Source organism: Phasianus colchicus, chromosome 1 (assembly GCF_987193195.1).
Source record: "Phasianus colchicus chromosome 1, bPhaCol1.hap1.1, whole genome shotgun sequence".
Lineage (NCBI taxonomy): Eukaryota > Metazoa > Chordata > Aves > Galliformes > Phasianidae > Phasianus > Phasianus colchicus.
In genome coordinates, this window is record NC_143436.1 from 45,937,408 (window position 1) to 45,950,979 (window position 13,572).

The 13,572-nt window shown below is 41.7% G+C and overlaps 1 protein-coding gene across 3 annotated transcripts in view; it reads right to left on the reverse strand.

The window, feature by feature from the left end:
- TMCC3 (transmembrane and coiled-coil domain family 3) overlaps window positions 1–13,572 on the reverse strand; it is a 124,782-nt gene that overhangs the window by 57,945 nt on the left and 53,265 nt on the right. The window contains exon 1 of one of the 3 annotated variants that reach the window (XM_090140010.1): window positions 9,143–9,433. The exons of 1 other annotated variant lie outside the window; for it this stretch is intronic. In XM_090140010.1, the coding sequence (XP_089996136.1) occupies window positions 9,143–9,157 (15 nt within the window). In that variant the 5' untranslated portion in view covers window positions 9,158–9,433. Of the gene's footprint in view, window positions 1–6,180; window positions 6,331–9,142; window positions 9,434–13,572 lie in introns of those variants that run through there. One more of the 3 variants, XM_090140020.1, reaches the window with a different exon arrangement.

Below are 13,572 nucleotides of genomic sequence, written 5' to 3' on the forward strand. Positions count from 1 at the left end.
TGCTGAGGGGCTAAGGTCAGATTAGCTCTGCCATGGGAAGATGCCCAGAGGCCTGTGCCATGCCCTCTGACAGACATCACACACCACGGGTCATGCTCCACCCCTCTGTTAAACTGGAGCAAGGCCAGAGCGAGCAAGCTGGCTGCCCCACAGCCCCATGCAACTGTGGCCCAACACCAACCTCCACTCTGAAGGCTGCAGCAGCACAGGGCAGCAACAAACCCAGGAATGGCACCACAGGAAGCATAAATGGCATGATGTTACCCACGAATCCAGGAGCATAAACATGGGATCTGCCCATGTTGTAAAACTGAGAAACTGCAGTATTTGTAGAACATTGCTGCTGGCTGTAAACCATTGATCTATATTGCCTAGCACAATTACCACAGACTGGGTGGCCCCTGTGTTCCTCAGAAACTAATTAACCTGTGCAGTCAAGTCTTAAGTTTTCTCACAACCTTTTTAAAATATCATATTAAGAAAGAAAGCACAGAGATTTGAAGCATACACATGAAATAAAACCTTTAACTTCTCTGTTACCCAGTGCTTCCCTGCCCAGCACTTACACAAGAACAGCAAAGGCAGTATTTCTGAGCCTCTCCCTTTCTTTGTATGATCATTATACAACAAGATAATTAAGTTCAGCTGAGGTCACCATACTTTCATTGAGTTCCCAGTCCTGACAATGGAAACCTGTGTCTGATATCTGGTTCACAGAAAGATTTTTAACCTTGTTTCCGCCCCCACTACTGTTATAAAACTCTAATCTGTGTTGGCTGCTTATTTTTCTTAACCTTTAGAGGCTGTAATGTTGTTCCTTTGCAAGCTTTAAGGCTGCAAAGAAAGCAGGCATATGTTACTACATAGTTGAAACAACTTTGAATCAATAATGAAAAACAAGATCGAAGTATACCAGTTCCAAGCTTACTCTTAAATATAACTTTTCTGATATTTCACCAATGAAATATCAGAAAAGATTCCTTAAAGTTCTGAACTATCTGAAGCTTCACAGCAAAAGGAAATGGAAAGGAGCTATAAAATACTTGAATGAGAACAACACACTAACCTTCTGCTGAGAGGACAGCAAGTCCAGTCACGTACAGTGAATCACAGCAATAAATCACAGCTGTGTGTGAAACTGCCATCACAGGCTTCTCTACAAGTGTGTGGGCAACAACATCAACACATATGGAATTCTGAGTTTCGGCTACAGGGAGAACTACCACCACCAACAAAGCAGTGCTGCAGAAGTCGTTGCCCCACCTGCTGTTCCCAGAGCCTCAACAGCTGCGTTCATGGGGGCTTCAATTTCACTTTGGCACTTAAATGTCTTTCAAATAACTTCAAATAATTTCAGATAACTCTCCAACGCTTTACACCGAGCCTACTTCACCTTGTTCATTTTAAGTCTGTTAATTTGGGTGTGCAACAAATAGTCCCAGGTTTTGAGCTGATTAGCTGAAGAGCCTTAATTAAAATGCCAGTTAAAATGATAGTGCAATTACAGGGATGTAAGCATTGACAGGTTTCCCTGAGCAATGGGCTTTTATAGCTAAAGGTAATGATTACATTTCTGCGGAAAAAAAATCTTTATTCTGAACTACTGTCAGCCAGCAAAGCACTTGGAATGCATACATCAGACTCCCCCAGAAAATAATAATCTGGATAAATGGTTCTTCTAGGGACAGCCAGAACTCCAAGCTGTATGTTGCTTCCTCACCTTGTGGAATTTAAGGAAAATGCCACCATAGACACTGGACCATAAAGAGAGCTTTGATTTTTCTGTTCAGATAATGTTGCCTCATTTAATGCACAATATGTGCCAAATTTTAGTAGGTATTTAAATAACCTATCAAGTACTGATAACAATGCAGAAGAAATACTGATACAAGCTGCAAACTAAGAACTCTGCTTTACTTTGCATCTGTGCAATTGTTTGCAGTACTTCTGTACTGTTGGCCTTTAACCACTACAGAGATACATTCAAGGCATAATCGTGCAATGATTAAGTGAATTAGTGATCAAGTGAACTTCTGACACTTTAGATGTGTTGCTGTTCAAGGAGTGTATTCCAAAAGGCATTGAACAGCCCATGTGAAACCACCACTCCACTCACTGCTGGCCCTTGGCAACATTGCTGCTTGTGCTCCCATCGCAACTTTGCCCTTGGCCACCTCATAAAACTGTACAGGTGTGGTTCTGCTCCCCACATACCATCAGTACTCACCTGCACCACATGTTCATCTTGGAAGAGTACCCACAGGCTGGGACGTGGGCCTACCAACTTCATTTTTTTTTTAATTCAGGTATGCATAACTCAGTTTACTGAGAGAATGCTTTCATTTCAGACTACATTATTTTATATGTGTATATATATATATAACAGGGGAATGTTGCAATTTCTAAGGCCATCCATGAATCTGCCTAAGTTCAGCAGCGCTGGGAGCATGGAGAACCTGGCACTTCACATTCTGGAATCCAGGGTAAGGGACCACATCACCCCGGTTCTCAGTATCAGTAATAGTACTCACTGAATTGAAACTGCAGAAAATACATTTGATGGTAAACTACTAAATAAAAGAAAAGGCACATGGCTACAGCTACTGTGCTATTGCCACCTACAGGTATTCTTCTCTTCCTTAATTACAAAAAATAACACAGGGAAACACGCTGCCCTGACACTCTTCTCCAATAAAAGCTGCTGTTCCCATCTAACTCACTGAAGATGCAACATCAACAACTCTCCGGCTATGGGCTACAATTGAACATCTACTGTCAAATTCAGTAAATTGCTCCTTACCCAAATGTGAACAATCTTTGAAAAGTTAAGTGGAAAAAAGGGTAAAAATAAAACTTCTCTTTTACTAGAGAAAAAAATTAATTAAAAAAAAAAAAAAAAAAAAGCCTCTCTTTCTATTCATAGTGATCAGATAGTATCTCCATATTTAGGTAGCTCCCACTGGCAGTCAAGGACACACTGCAGCACCCTGCCAACAGCAAGGCACACCAACAGGGTGGCAGAAACCCTAAAGCTGAAGCTAGCTGCTGTTTTGCTCAATGAGGAACTGGAGGGTTGGGTAACTTCAAACCACAGCTCAGAACACCAAGTGCACAGCTGCTGCTGTGCCTTCCTCTGCTGCTTTGTCTAAGAGGAGGAGCAGCACTCCGTCTCTTTTTAAGAAAACACACAGTTGCATGGTGTGGGGTGCCATACAGAAGTGTAAGCAGCCTCTGAAAATGCGGAACTTTCTTATCTTCAGTGATTTTTTTTTTTCTTTTTCCTTTCTCTTAAAAATAGGTAGTCCCATTCTGTAGTGGTGACTATAGAGCTTGCTGAGGGAAGAATAGCTACAAATAAGTCAATCACAAAAGGTTTCTGAATGCAGTCCTTAAGCTTATCTGAATTCCTATCTTCACTACCAGTGCTGTCATTTCCAGATATGCTTGCTATCTGCAAATGTCACAGGAAAAATAAAAGAAGCTGTGAGTGCTAGCTATTTTGTGAAAAGCTGAAGAAACCAAAATATCAGTAGAAGTGCACAGTCGGAGTTATAAAGTAAAATGCTTGTGGCACATTTTGGTCTTATCAGTAAGCACAAAACTGAAATGTGTTGAGAGAGCAAAAGCACCATGGCATGCGAGGATGGGCATGATAGCTGGAATAGAAGAGCTTGAAAACTGGAGAATATAGTTGGCTTGCTTTAGAAGGCCACTTTAAAAAGTGGTTTTCACTGAAAATAAGGATCCAATTGTTACAGGGCTTCCTGATTTTACATGAGTAGATAGGTGCCAGTACTTACAGACAGATGAGTGCTGCTATTTGGAAGGACGGACTCTCAGCACAGATGAGACTTTACTTCAACTTCAGCTATAGCTGCCCCACACCGTGTTAATATTCTGTATATTCACTACATTACCAGCAGAGCTAAATCACTGTGACTAACACCTCAGCTATAGCTGAGGCTTGTAATTATTTCAGAGGCAGAGAGCTGTGATGTATCTATTCTGAAAACAAAATTAGTTAACATATGCACATATACAGAATACAAATGATGCTGATATCTCTGTCTTTCATATTAGATAATCATTCTGGTCCAAATGCAGATATTCCTTTTGGCATGTCTTTTGTCATGTGTATGTGCATAAGAACAATTATTAGCTGACAAATGAAACACAAACACCACTTAAATACCATATAGTGGATAATCCCACTTGGGTGTGACGCTCTATGCAGCAGGATACAAAATATATGTATTGTATGTGTATATGCACTACCAATTCAACAAAGAAGCAAGCTCAGATTACGCAAAAAAAAAATTAAAGAAATTCCTTGCTGCAAGGACCTGTGCTTTCACCCGCGTTCTCTAGTACTATAATAGGGATGTTTCTTGTTATTTAGGCAGATAAAATCTTATCAACATGGCCTTCATTCCTATGAGAGAAAAGTTGAACATTAACCTTTAGCACAGTTTCACTTCCATGTTTGTTCAAAAATATTAAGCATTTAACCTTCAAAATAATTTAATTATAGCTGTGAATCATTGGCAACCCATGCACTTGGAGCATGCTCTCCTTCTGATCAAGAACATTTTTGAGAGATTGTGTCAGAGCTGTGTATTGGAATTATATGGAATTACGGCCTTTTAGATACAACATTGCATGAGCCTAAGAGAGTTAGGAGTTTCAATCCTGTCATCAAAATGTCTTTGGAATTTAAGGGCTGGATTTGTAGAGATTCACAAATACAAAGCCATCACAAAGTATGTGTTTAATTCATTAGGCATTAAGGCTTTGGCTCATTAGTAGTGATAGCTCAGCTTAGAAGAATTCTCTGCTCCAACCATCTGCCCCTTTCGGATGCCATCCTCCCTCCTGGCAGAGCTAGCTCAGCATCTGGCAAGGGAAATGCCCTCTCACTCGAGTGGGTGAGACTGAGGTGTCAGTCTGGGTCCCTTCCAGTGCATCCAGATACATTTTAGGAAAATGCATGACAACTGTATTATTTCCCAAGCAATCCCTTCCACAGTGGCAGGAATCTCTGAAACGGAGCTGAGTGAAATACTCGGGGCCAGGGTCACTAACACAGCCTTCCCATAAGCTACCCCTGTTTGCAAGCTGAGGTCTCGGTGGCACTCAGATAGGAGCACAAGTTCAATTGCAATTAACAGGGACCTACGCTCTCTGGTATCTATGTAGTTGTCAAATATGAGAATTAATAACAGCTGAAGTAAAGTTCCCTTGACCTTGTCAGCCAATGCAGACATGACCTGCACTTCTAATTCACAGCTGTTTGTTTTACAGCAGGTCATTATTTTCATTAATAGCTAAGCTGCTGGCAGATTCCTTGACGTTTTGGATGAAAGATCAATCTGGATTTAATAAAGTGATCAAGAGGAAAGAGGTTATAATTCTTTTTCTAAAAAGTCTTCCAAATCAACGGCATTGTGCAGACTGACATCATGATAAGCAGCAGCTTATTGATAGAGCAGTCCGATTGTTAATCAGGGTGACATAATGCAGCTCCTGTCTGGCAAAGCCAAACAGCACTGCAGGTCCACTGGCAGGACACTAGCACAGCATCTTTTCAGCCAGAAAAGGGGTAGGCATATTTTAAAGCAGTGTTTAAGTAAGGGGGGAAGGGACTTATATGGGTTTATTTTCAACTGTGGACAGAGAGGTTTTGGTTTGAATAACAAGTGCAGCAGGCAGGACGAAAGACAATATAAGCAGTCAGGTTCAGAGAGCAAAGCTCAGCGCAGCCCCTCTGCTCCCTGTGAGGAGTTGCAGCTGCCATGAGATCTTCCCTCAGCTCCTCAGCTCTGGGCTGAGCTAACCAGTTTTGAAGTTTTGCTTTTCCTTTCTCTCTCGCATTGTCTGACACACATGTACCACTCCTGTCTCCACATTCATGCAAACTTCACACTGCTGAATAAATTACACATTTTGCTCTGGGCACGTCTGATTGATTCCAGTATCACGGCAGGCACACTACTTTCTGTGGTGCAACCATGCAGGGCACCCTGGGCACCCACCAGGACTGCCAAGAGCAGCCTCCAGCACGAGAGCTGAGTTTGGGCCCTTATTGTGCCACATCCCACGGTAGAAACATCCAGCTAGCTTAAGCCCAGGCTGAACTGAAGAAAAGTGACGAAAAGAGTGACAGAAATTACGACAACTCACCTCCAGGAAACCTGGGCCCAGAGCTGAGCTGCTTGGGCAGCTGACTGGAGGATAATGGAAACCAAGGCTCTGTGCAAAGCCCAGTGGGCACAGCTGGTAAAACTGGTTTCAGAATGCTCAGGGCTTCTCCCCCCTGCTTTAGAAGCTCACCTGGAAGGGCACGAATGAGAACACACCATAAACCCAAAGCACTAATCACGCTGCAGAGGGAGAGTATTTCAGCACAGCACAACCAATGCTGAGGCAGTGCTTAAGTACATGCAAGGAGAAGACAATGGGAAACTGTTGAAAACTGTTTCTCAGATAATGTGTTTCCTCTGTGACCTCTCAAAAAGTGAACTTTTGCTGAACTAGTAACTGGCCTCACCGGTTACTAGCTCACCAGACTGAATCAATCCTATGTCACTCTAAGTAACTGAATATTTACCGAGAATGAAATAAGAAGTAAACACAGTGGATCTGTAGTTTCCAAAGCCTATAACATTCACACAGGAGTATATTGAGAACTTTTAAATTTAGCAACTGAAAAGAATTTTGTGGAAATGTTGTCTAAAATTGTGCGTTTGAAGGTAGCAGCAAGATGCATTAGCACGTAGTAAGGCATGAAATTGCCTCATAAAGGAAATTGCTTTTGAGAAACACAGTCATAAACATCACAGTGAAATTACAGATAATGATTGGTATTTTTGTGCTACTTCACACAGCCTGCTCTGACACTTGTGCTGAGCAAATGAGTAATGAACTTGACTCCAACTACTGAAACTGAGAAGAAAGGAAGCACTGCGTTATCCTAGTTTGTCATGCCTTGATACAAGCAGAGATGAAGTGTGTGCCATTTTGGGGTACACCTAAACTGACAAAGCTAGTTCCTTCTTCAGAAAAAGGCTCTCTGCAGCCTGCAGCATTGCAATACCTGCAATAGGTGAGCAATAGTCAACAAATTAATCTATCGTGTCTGTTCCCTACTGGTTGAAAAAGCTTCCTGCTGAGTGTGACACTGATTTTTTTTAACCTATGCCTATAAGACCCTCATCCCTCAACTGCATGAAATGGGACAGTCGCTCCATCAAACAAAACAGGACTTAAAGTGCAACTGATCAAAGGTTTGGGAAGAAGTCTAGGAATATTTGAGCTATTTCCTCAGCTAAATCAGATGAGGTTGAACTTGAGTCACTCTCAAGAGCTCACATGTGGATCAAATGGGAGCAAATGGCATCTCAAGTACAGTTATAGCTGGAAACAATATTCCCTATGTAGAGGTTATAATAAAGCTTGATTTGGTTTAGTTTGGGCCAGTGGAGTTGTAATGGTGGAAAGTACAATTAAATAATGCTCACTAGCCATTAACAAGCACCTTACACCTGCAAAGAGCTCTTCAGTAGTTAGATACAGAGAGTCATTCTACACAATAGTCCTGTGTCATATGCATTAGTCTCATTTTCTTGGCAATGGAAATTGAGGCCTTCTGATAAAATATCTCAAATTGCAGTCAATTATCTTCTTTGCAGATGGCTTACCAATAGGCATGTGATGAGCCAACGACAAAATTCAGCTGCAATTCTTTGAGTCTGTGACTTGGGCTCATCTTGTAAAAATTTCCTCACATGGATTAGGAAATACAGGAAGAAACAAATTGATACATTTTCACTGAAGGCTGGAGACTTATCTGAAGTCAGCAAAGCAGCCTTTTGCAAATACTGCTCGTAGGACTCCCAACCATATGTTAAAGCTCCCACACAAAGGAGTTCCCTTTATCTGAACTGCCAAAGAAAATGCAAATACACACGTAAAGTTCTGGAGAGCTGCAAGCCTACCTCAAACAACCCTATCTGATCCACTCTTCAGAAAAAGACAAATAGCTGCTGCAGGGTGACCAAGAGCTAAACTTTCTTTCAGACTCTTTGAGCTGACAAATGCATGGGCTCACTCACAGCCTCCAGCTACTTTTCTGCCATGTGCTTATAATCTGCCAGTGCAAGAAGCAGACCTGACACCTGAGCAGCCCAATGTCACCTATGAAAGAATGCTCTGAGGCATGTAGAGCCCATCTGGCTCAGATCACCACAGGAAACTTCAACATAAATTATTCTAGTCATAAGTGAAATCTAAATTGCTAAAATGTCTGTTCTCATCAACCAACCAATTATCAGGATTCCTGAAATCAGGTATGGGGACAGAGAGAAGCACATTCCTTCACCTGCACATAGTTATCACAGCTCTTCCCAAGGTCTTTGTTGGATGAAGATCATATCTATCTAGCATTTACCACTCTAGCAAAATAAGCAGCTTTGGGGATGGTGCTTGCCCTTGACAAGAGCAAATCAAATACAAAAAAGAGAAATAACTAATTATCGTCCCATTAAAACAACAACAGTTACACAAATATCATCAGCTGTACTTAATTTTCGATAAAACCCAGAGAAATCGATTTTTGCTAACTAAAACTCACAAAAGTCAAAGACCTGTCTTATAACCAATGCATATGGGAATGGAGAATACTAATTCATTCAAGACAGTTGGACAAAAAAAAAGAAAAAAAAAATCCAAAAAAGAACAATTTGGGGATCTTCAATACTTTAAATACCCAGAAAAAGTCAGGTCTTATCAGCCTTGGTAGCCAGTGACTAAGTTCTACTGAGATTTGAGAACAGAGGTAATTTTGCCAGCCACGTTTAAAAAAAAAACAAGTGAGTTATAACATCAAAAACAAAGTTACCTGTAGCAGGTTTGGTTCCTGTTTTTTCTCAAGGTACTCAGTTTTTGAGAAAAAACTGGCTTTCTTCAGCCTGACAGGACTCCCGCTGTTCTGCCAGATTCTCCCGTTTTTACTTTGAAATTTTTTTAGTCTTCTGAAATCAGATTATGTTCTCCATGCTGTAGGATTCATATTGGGTTCAGGGAGAAATACATACCACTGACCATTTAGAAATTCCTCAAAGCATACACTAAATATGATACCTACTGCAAATCTCAGCATAGGTCCAAATCTTCTCAGTTGCTCCACAGTGTTAAAGCCGTCATTGCCCTAGCCATCTAAGTCTTGCACATCTTATCAGAAACCTCAGGTGGAACAGAAGCAGGAGAGCTTGATGATCACCTCTTCCTCTCAAGCCCTCTTTGCATGCTGCATGTGGTTTGTGCGTCCTGCCCCTGGCAACCTTCCTTCCAGCCTACCCACTTCCACCAGAGCCATGCCGCAGCTGGTGGTAAGCACGCAGACTGCTGATGGAGAGTAGCAGGAGCAGCACACACACGTGTATAAGCAAGAGAGCTGATACAAAGTGAAAGTGTCACTGGAGGTGGGGAAATCAAGTTTTCTATAGAGTCAACACATCTTACTCTAAATATTCACTTCTCAGCTTCCCCCACTTCCAGAAGAGAGCTCGTGGCCTCCACATGGCTGGATGGATCAAAGAGCATGTGCACATCATAACCAAAATGCCTAAGCTACCAGACACTTGGTTGAGTTTTTTGTTTGTTCTTTTAATAGATTTCACCACGTCTTAGCTTGGTTGATTGAAAGGAATATATTTGAGTGCTGCATGCAAAGCTGACACCTTTCACTTGTTCACATCCAGAAAAAGGAAGTAAGACTGTAATACAAACTCAAAGGAAATGGTTTTATCACAGACGTGCTCTTTTGACCACTGCCTTTAGATTTCCCACAGGGTGGGAGCACACCACACAGCGTAACAGTGCAGAAAAGGGTTTCAGCAAAAGTCAGGATAAGTAGCTCAACACAGTAATACTGTGTGGATCTTCAAGGACTAGATCTAGACTGCAGTTTATCAACAAATACTGTAATAGAGTCCTTGCACATAATTACACTGCTGAGTTTCTAATATATGCTATTCCTCATCCTTAGCCTAATGACTTTTCAGCAGAACAGAAGCAGCTTCCAAAATGTGCGTCATTCAGATGATGTACAAATCTTCCTTAGGATAAAATAATCAGGTTTTAAAACAGAGAAATATATTCTCGATTTACTTTAATCGTGATGGTAAAAATCAGTGTAAAATGTGATGCAAACAGGTAGAAAATTAGAGAGATAATTCTGTTTCACTTTATTTCTGTAAAATACAAGAGTAATTTCTCTCTTGACATTTTCTCCGATCATTCTTCTATTTAGCCACTGCAGAAAAATTCCCCAGGGTTACCAGAACCCCTCTGTGCTGGATTACTTACTGGAGACAGTTACAGAATCTTGGGGGGTCAAAATATACAACTGCAAACCACTATTGATAATTTTAGGATTTGCTCCCATGTCCTTCTGCAGGCTGCAGTCACTTTGACAAACAGTTGGAAAGCGACTCTGAATGCAGTAAGGAGCTCTGTCTTGTAAACACTGCTTTTCTTACATTGCACAGTTGTTGATGAAGAGCAAGTAAATCCCTGCACGAACAACCAGACAGTAAATTCAAGTTATTACTTTATTTTCTTTTCAAGAACAGATTAACACTGCACCACTGTCACAAGAGATAGATTAGGTTGGACCGTGACCTTCCCTACACCAAGAGTAAGAGTTCTCATGGTACATCACAAAAACAGGTAATCACCATCTCTCTCTACAGTACTGCTACATAGGGGCCAAATAATCAATTTTTGTCAGGGACTGAGTAGAGCTGAGGAAAGGGCAGTTTCTGCAGCTCCCCACCAAATACAGATGGCAATACAAAGGACATGGGCAAGCAGTGGCTGCAATCCTGCATAATCCTCCAAAGGGGCCATGCTGTTACTCTGTGTTTCCTTACTGTCATTTACTTGTCACTCACTCCTATGTGGTGTCTTACCACAATAACGTCTTGTCCTCATGGGGAAGAGTAAACCCAGACTTCAAAAAGGCCATTTACAGTAACTTTGCTCTTCTCTTGTCTGAGAGGGTCCTTGGGCCAGCAGGTCCTGATCTCCTGATGTCACTGGAGGGCTATGTGCATCCTCCAGCAGACACATAGAGAGCTCCCATGACAGTCCTGTCAGCTCCCATCAATTTATCCAAATTTCCTGATGTTTACAGTTTCTCAAAACTCCCAATCCTGTAATGGTAAAACTAACTGAGATTCTCAGCTTTCATATTTTCCAATAGTGCAAATTTGTGATTACAAAGAAAAGCTAAAAAAAATCTGTCAAGAGTGTCACCTGGCAACTCATAAAACAGATGGCAAAGAAAAAAAGTTAGTGCTTGCTTGCAATCTCATTGCTTTGGGAGGTCTGAATCATGGCTGATAAGTACAGGAGTTGGTAGGTGGGACGTAGACCACCATAGACCGCTGCCATAAACAGTTGTGCATTCTACTCCCAAAACCTGATGTAGCAAAAAAATTGATTAATATTGTGGAGTGGGTTGGCAGAAACAACTCACTCATGTTACAAAGTTCAGCTAAGCTAGGAACTCAGTTCTTTCTGCTGTTGAACAAGAAGATCACTGTCTCAGCAGTTGTTGAAAACGAACAGATGAGGCTCTTCAAAAGCAAAACTACTTGATTGCTTTCCTATTTTCTGACTCTGATTCTGTGGGGGGAAAAAAAAAATGTTGAAGTTGCTGAAAACCGACCAATTGGAAAAGCCAAGCCAAGAGGCAATTAATCCCAGGCATTGCTGCAACTGCTTGTATGATTCCCCAGCACTCCCTTACTTCCAGCAATTGGATAGTGACAACTTGAATAAAAATGTATTTAAAAAATTCATTAGTAACAGTCCAAGTCAATTGTAGCCTTGGCACAGTTCAGTGTTAAGCTTCCAATTAAAAGATGCCAAATCTAACTAGGTCCTTGAAGTATCTGTGAATTATTTATGTTTGAGTTATGTCTTAGAGGTACTTTGTTTTGGTTTTGTTGTTCTTCAGTCATGATATAACTGCCTCATTTAAGGCCATTTAAATGGTAATGCGTTTTGGGATTTTTTAGTAACACCAATATAGACACTAGAAAACACCTTTATCAAAGACAGAAAGTGCTTCTTGTATATTTAGGAAATAAAGGGATTTAAGACATTGTAAGCCACAATTCTGTGATACAATAATTCTAAAAAGATGGCCTTTTAGAGACTCATTCACAAGATGCCCATCTGGGAAACAGCATCCAACTACTCAATTATTAACTAAGAGTATCAGAGGGCTGGAGCACCTCTCCTATGAATAAAGATTGAGGGAACTAGGCTTGTTTAGCTTGGAGAAGAGAAGGCTCCAGGGAGACCTCATTGTGGCCTTCCAGTACTTGAAGGGAGTGTATTAACAGGAGGGGGAACGGCTGTTTATGACGGTGGATAGTGATAGGACAAGGGGGAATGGTCTTAAACTGAGACAGGGGAGGTTTAGGTTAGATATTAGGAGGAAGTTTTTCACACAGAGGGTGGTGACACACTGGAACAGGTTGCCCAAGGAGGCTGTGGATGCCCCATCCCTGGAGGCATTCAAGGCCAGGCTGGATGTGGCTCTGGGCAGCCTGGTCTGCTGGTTGGCAACCCTGCACATAGCAGGGGGGTTGAAACTAGATGATCATTGTGGTCCTTTTCAACCCAGGCCATTCTGTGATTCTATGATACTACTTCCTCTGGGGAAAGAAAAAAAGGGGAAACATACAGCATACCCTAGTTCATTTAATCTTTCAGTGAGTGGTCCTGAATTTTCTGAATGACCACAGATCTGTTTGACCTGATGACACTCAGCCTTTCCATTCAAACTGAAACTCACAGACACACGCACTTCCCAAAAGGACACAGGAAACATGCTTATTTTATCACAGTAGAGCTGGCTGCAACAGCAGACCTCCATGAAATACTGGGTCAGTATGGTGACAAACAGTTAACGTGCAGAAAAACAGTGCATTTTCCATTGCCCTGGGAAAAGCTGCAAGTCAGCCAGAATTCAAGTGTAAAGTTTTGGTTGAAATTAATAAGGTCAAGTATTTCTAAAACAATCAATTGAATGTATCTGTGTCCAGGAGTCTTTGTTCTTCCAGCTAAATTCACAAGAAAGTTACACAGTTTCCACAAAACTATCAGGCCCCCCTATTGGCAAGCAGCTAGTTAGTCTCCTAAAGGGATTAAAAGAAAAAGCACAATTCATAGAAATCTTGCAGAAAATGAGAGGGAGCTGAAAAGCCACAGAATGGTCCTGCCCTGGGGACCTACCAGCTACATCGTGCTTGGCAGCTGGCTGCTGACAGGAGCAGATGTATTCACCTCCCAAACCAGTAAAAGGTCAAAGGCTGCTGGGCTCTGGACATGAAGCTTTGCAGAAAGGGAAACGTTTGTTCTGAAATGTGCATGTCAGTGAGTGACAGCTCAGAAAGAGGTGCCCGGAGCAATGTTTGTGTCAGAGACTAATGCAGACACAGCAGGAAGTGACTGAGATGGCTTTTGGTGCTGGGGTGGAAGCGAGGACGCTAGCAGGGC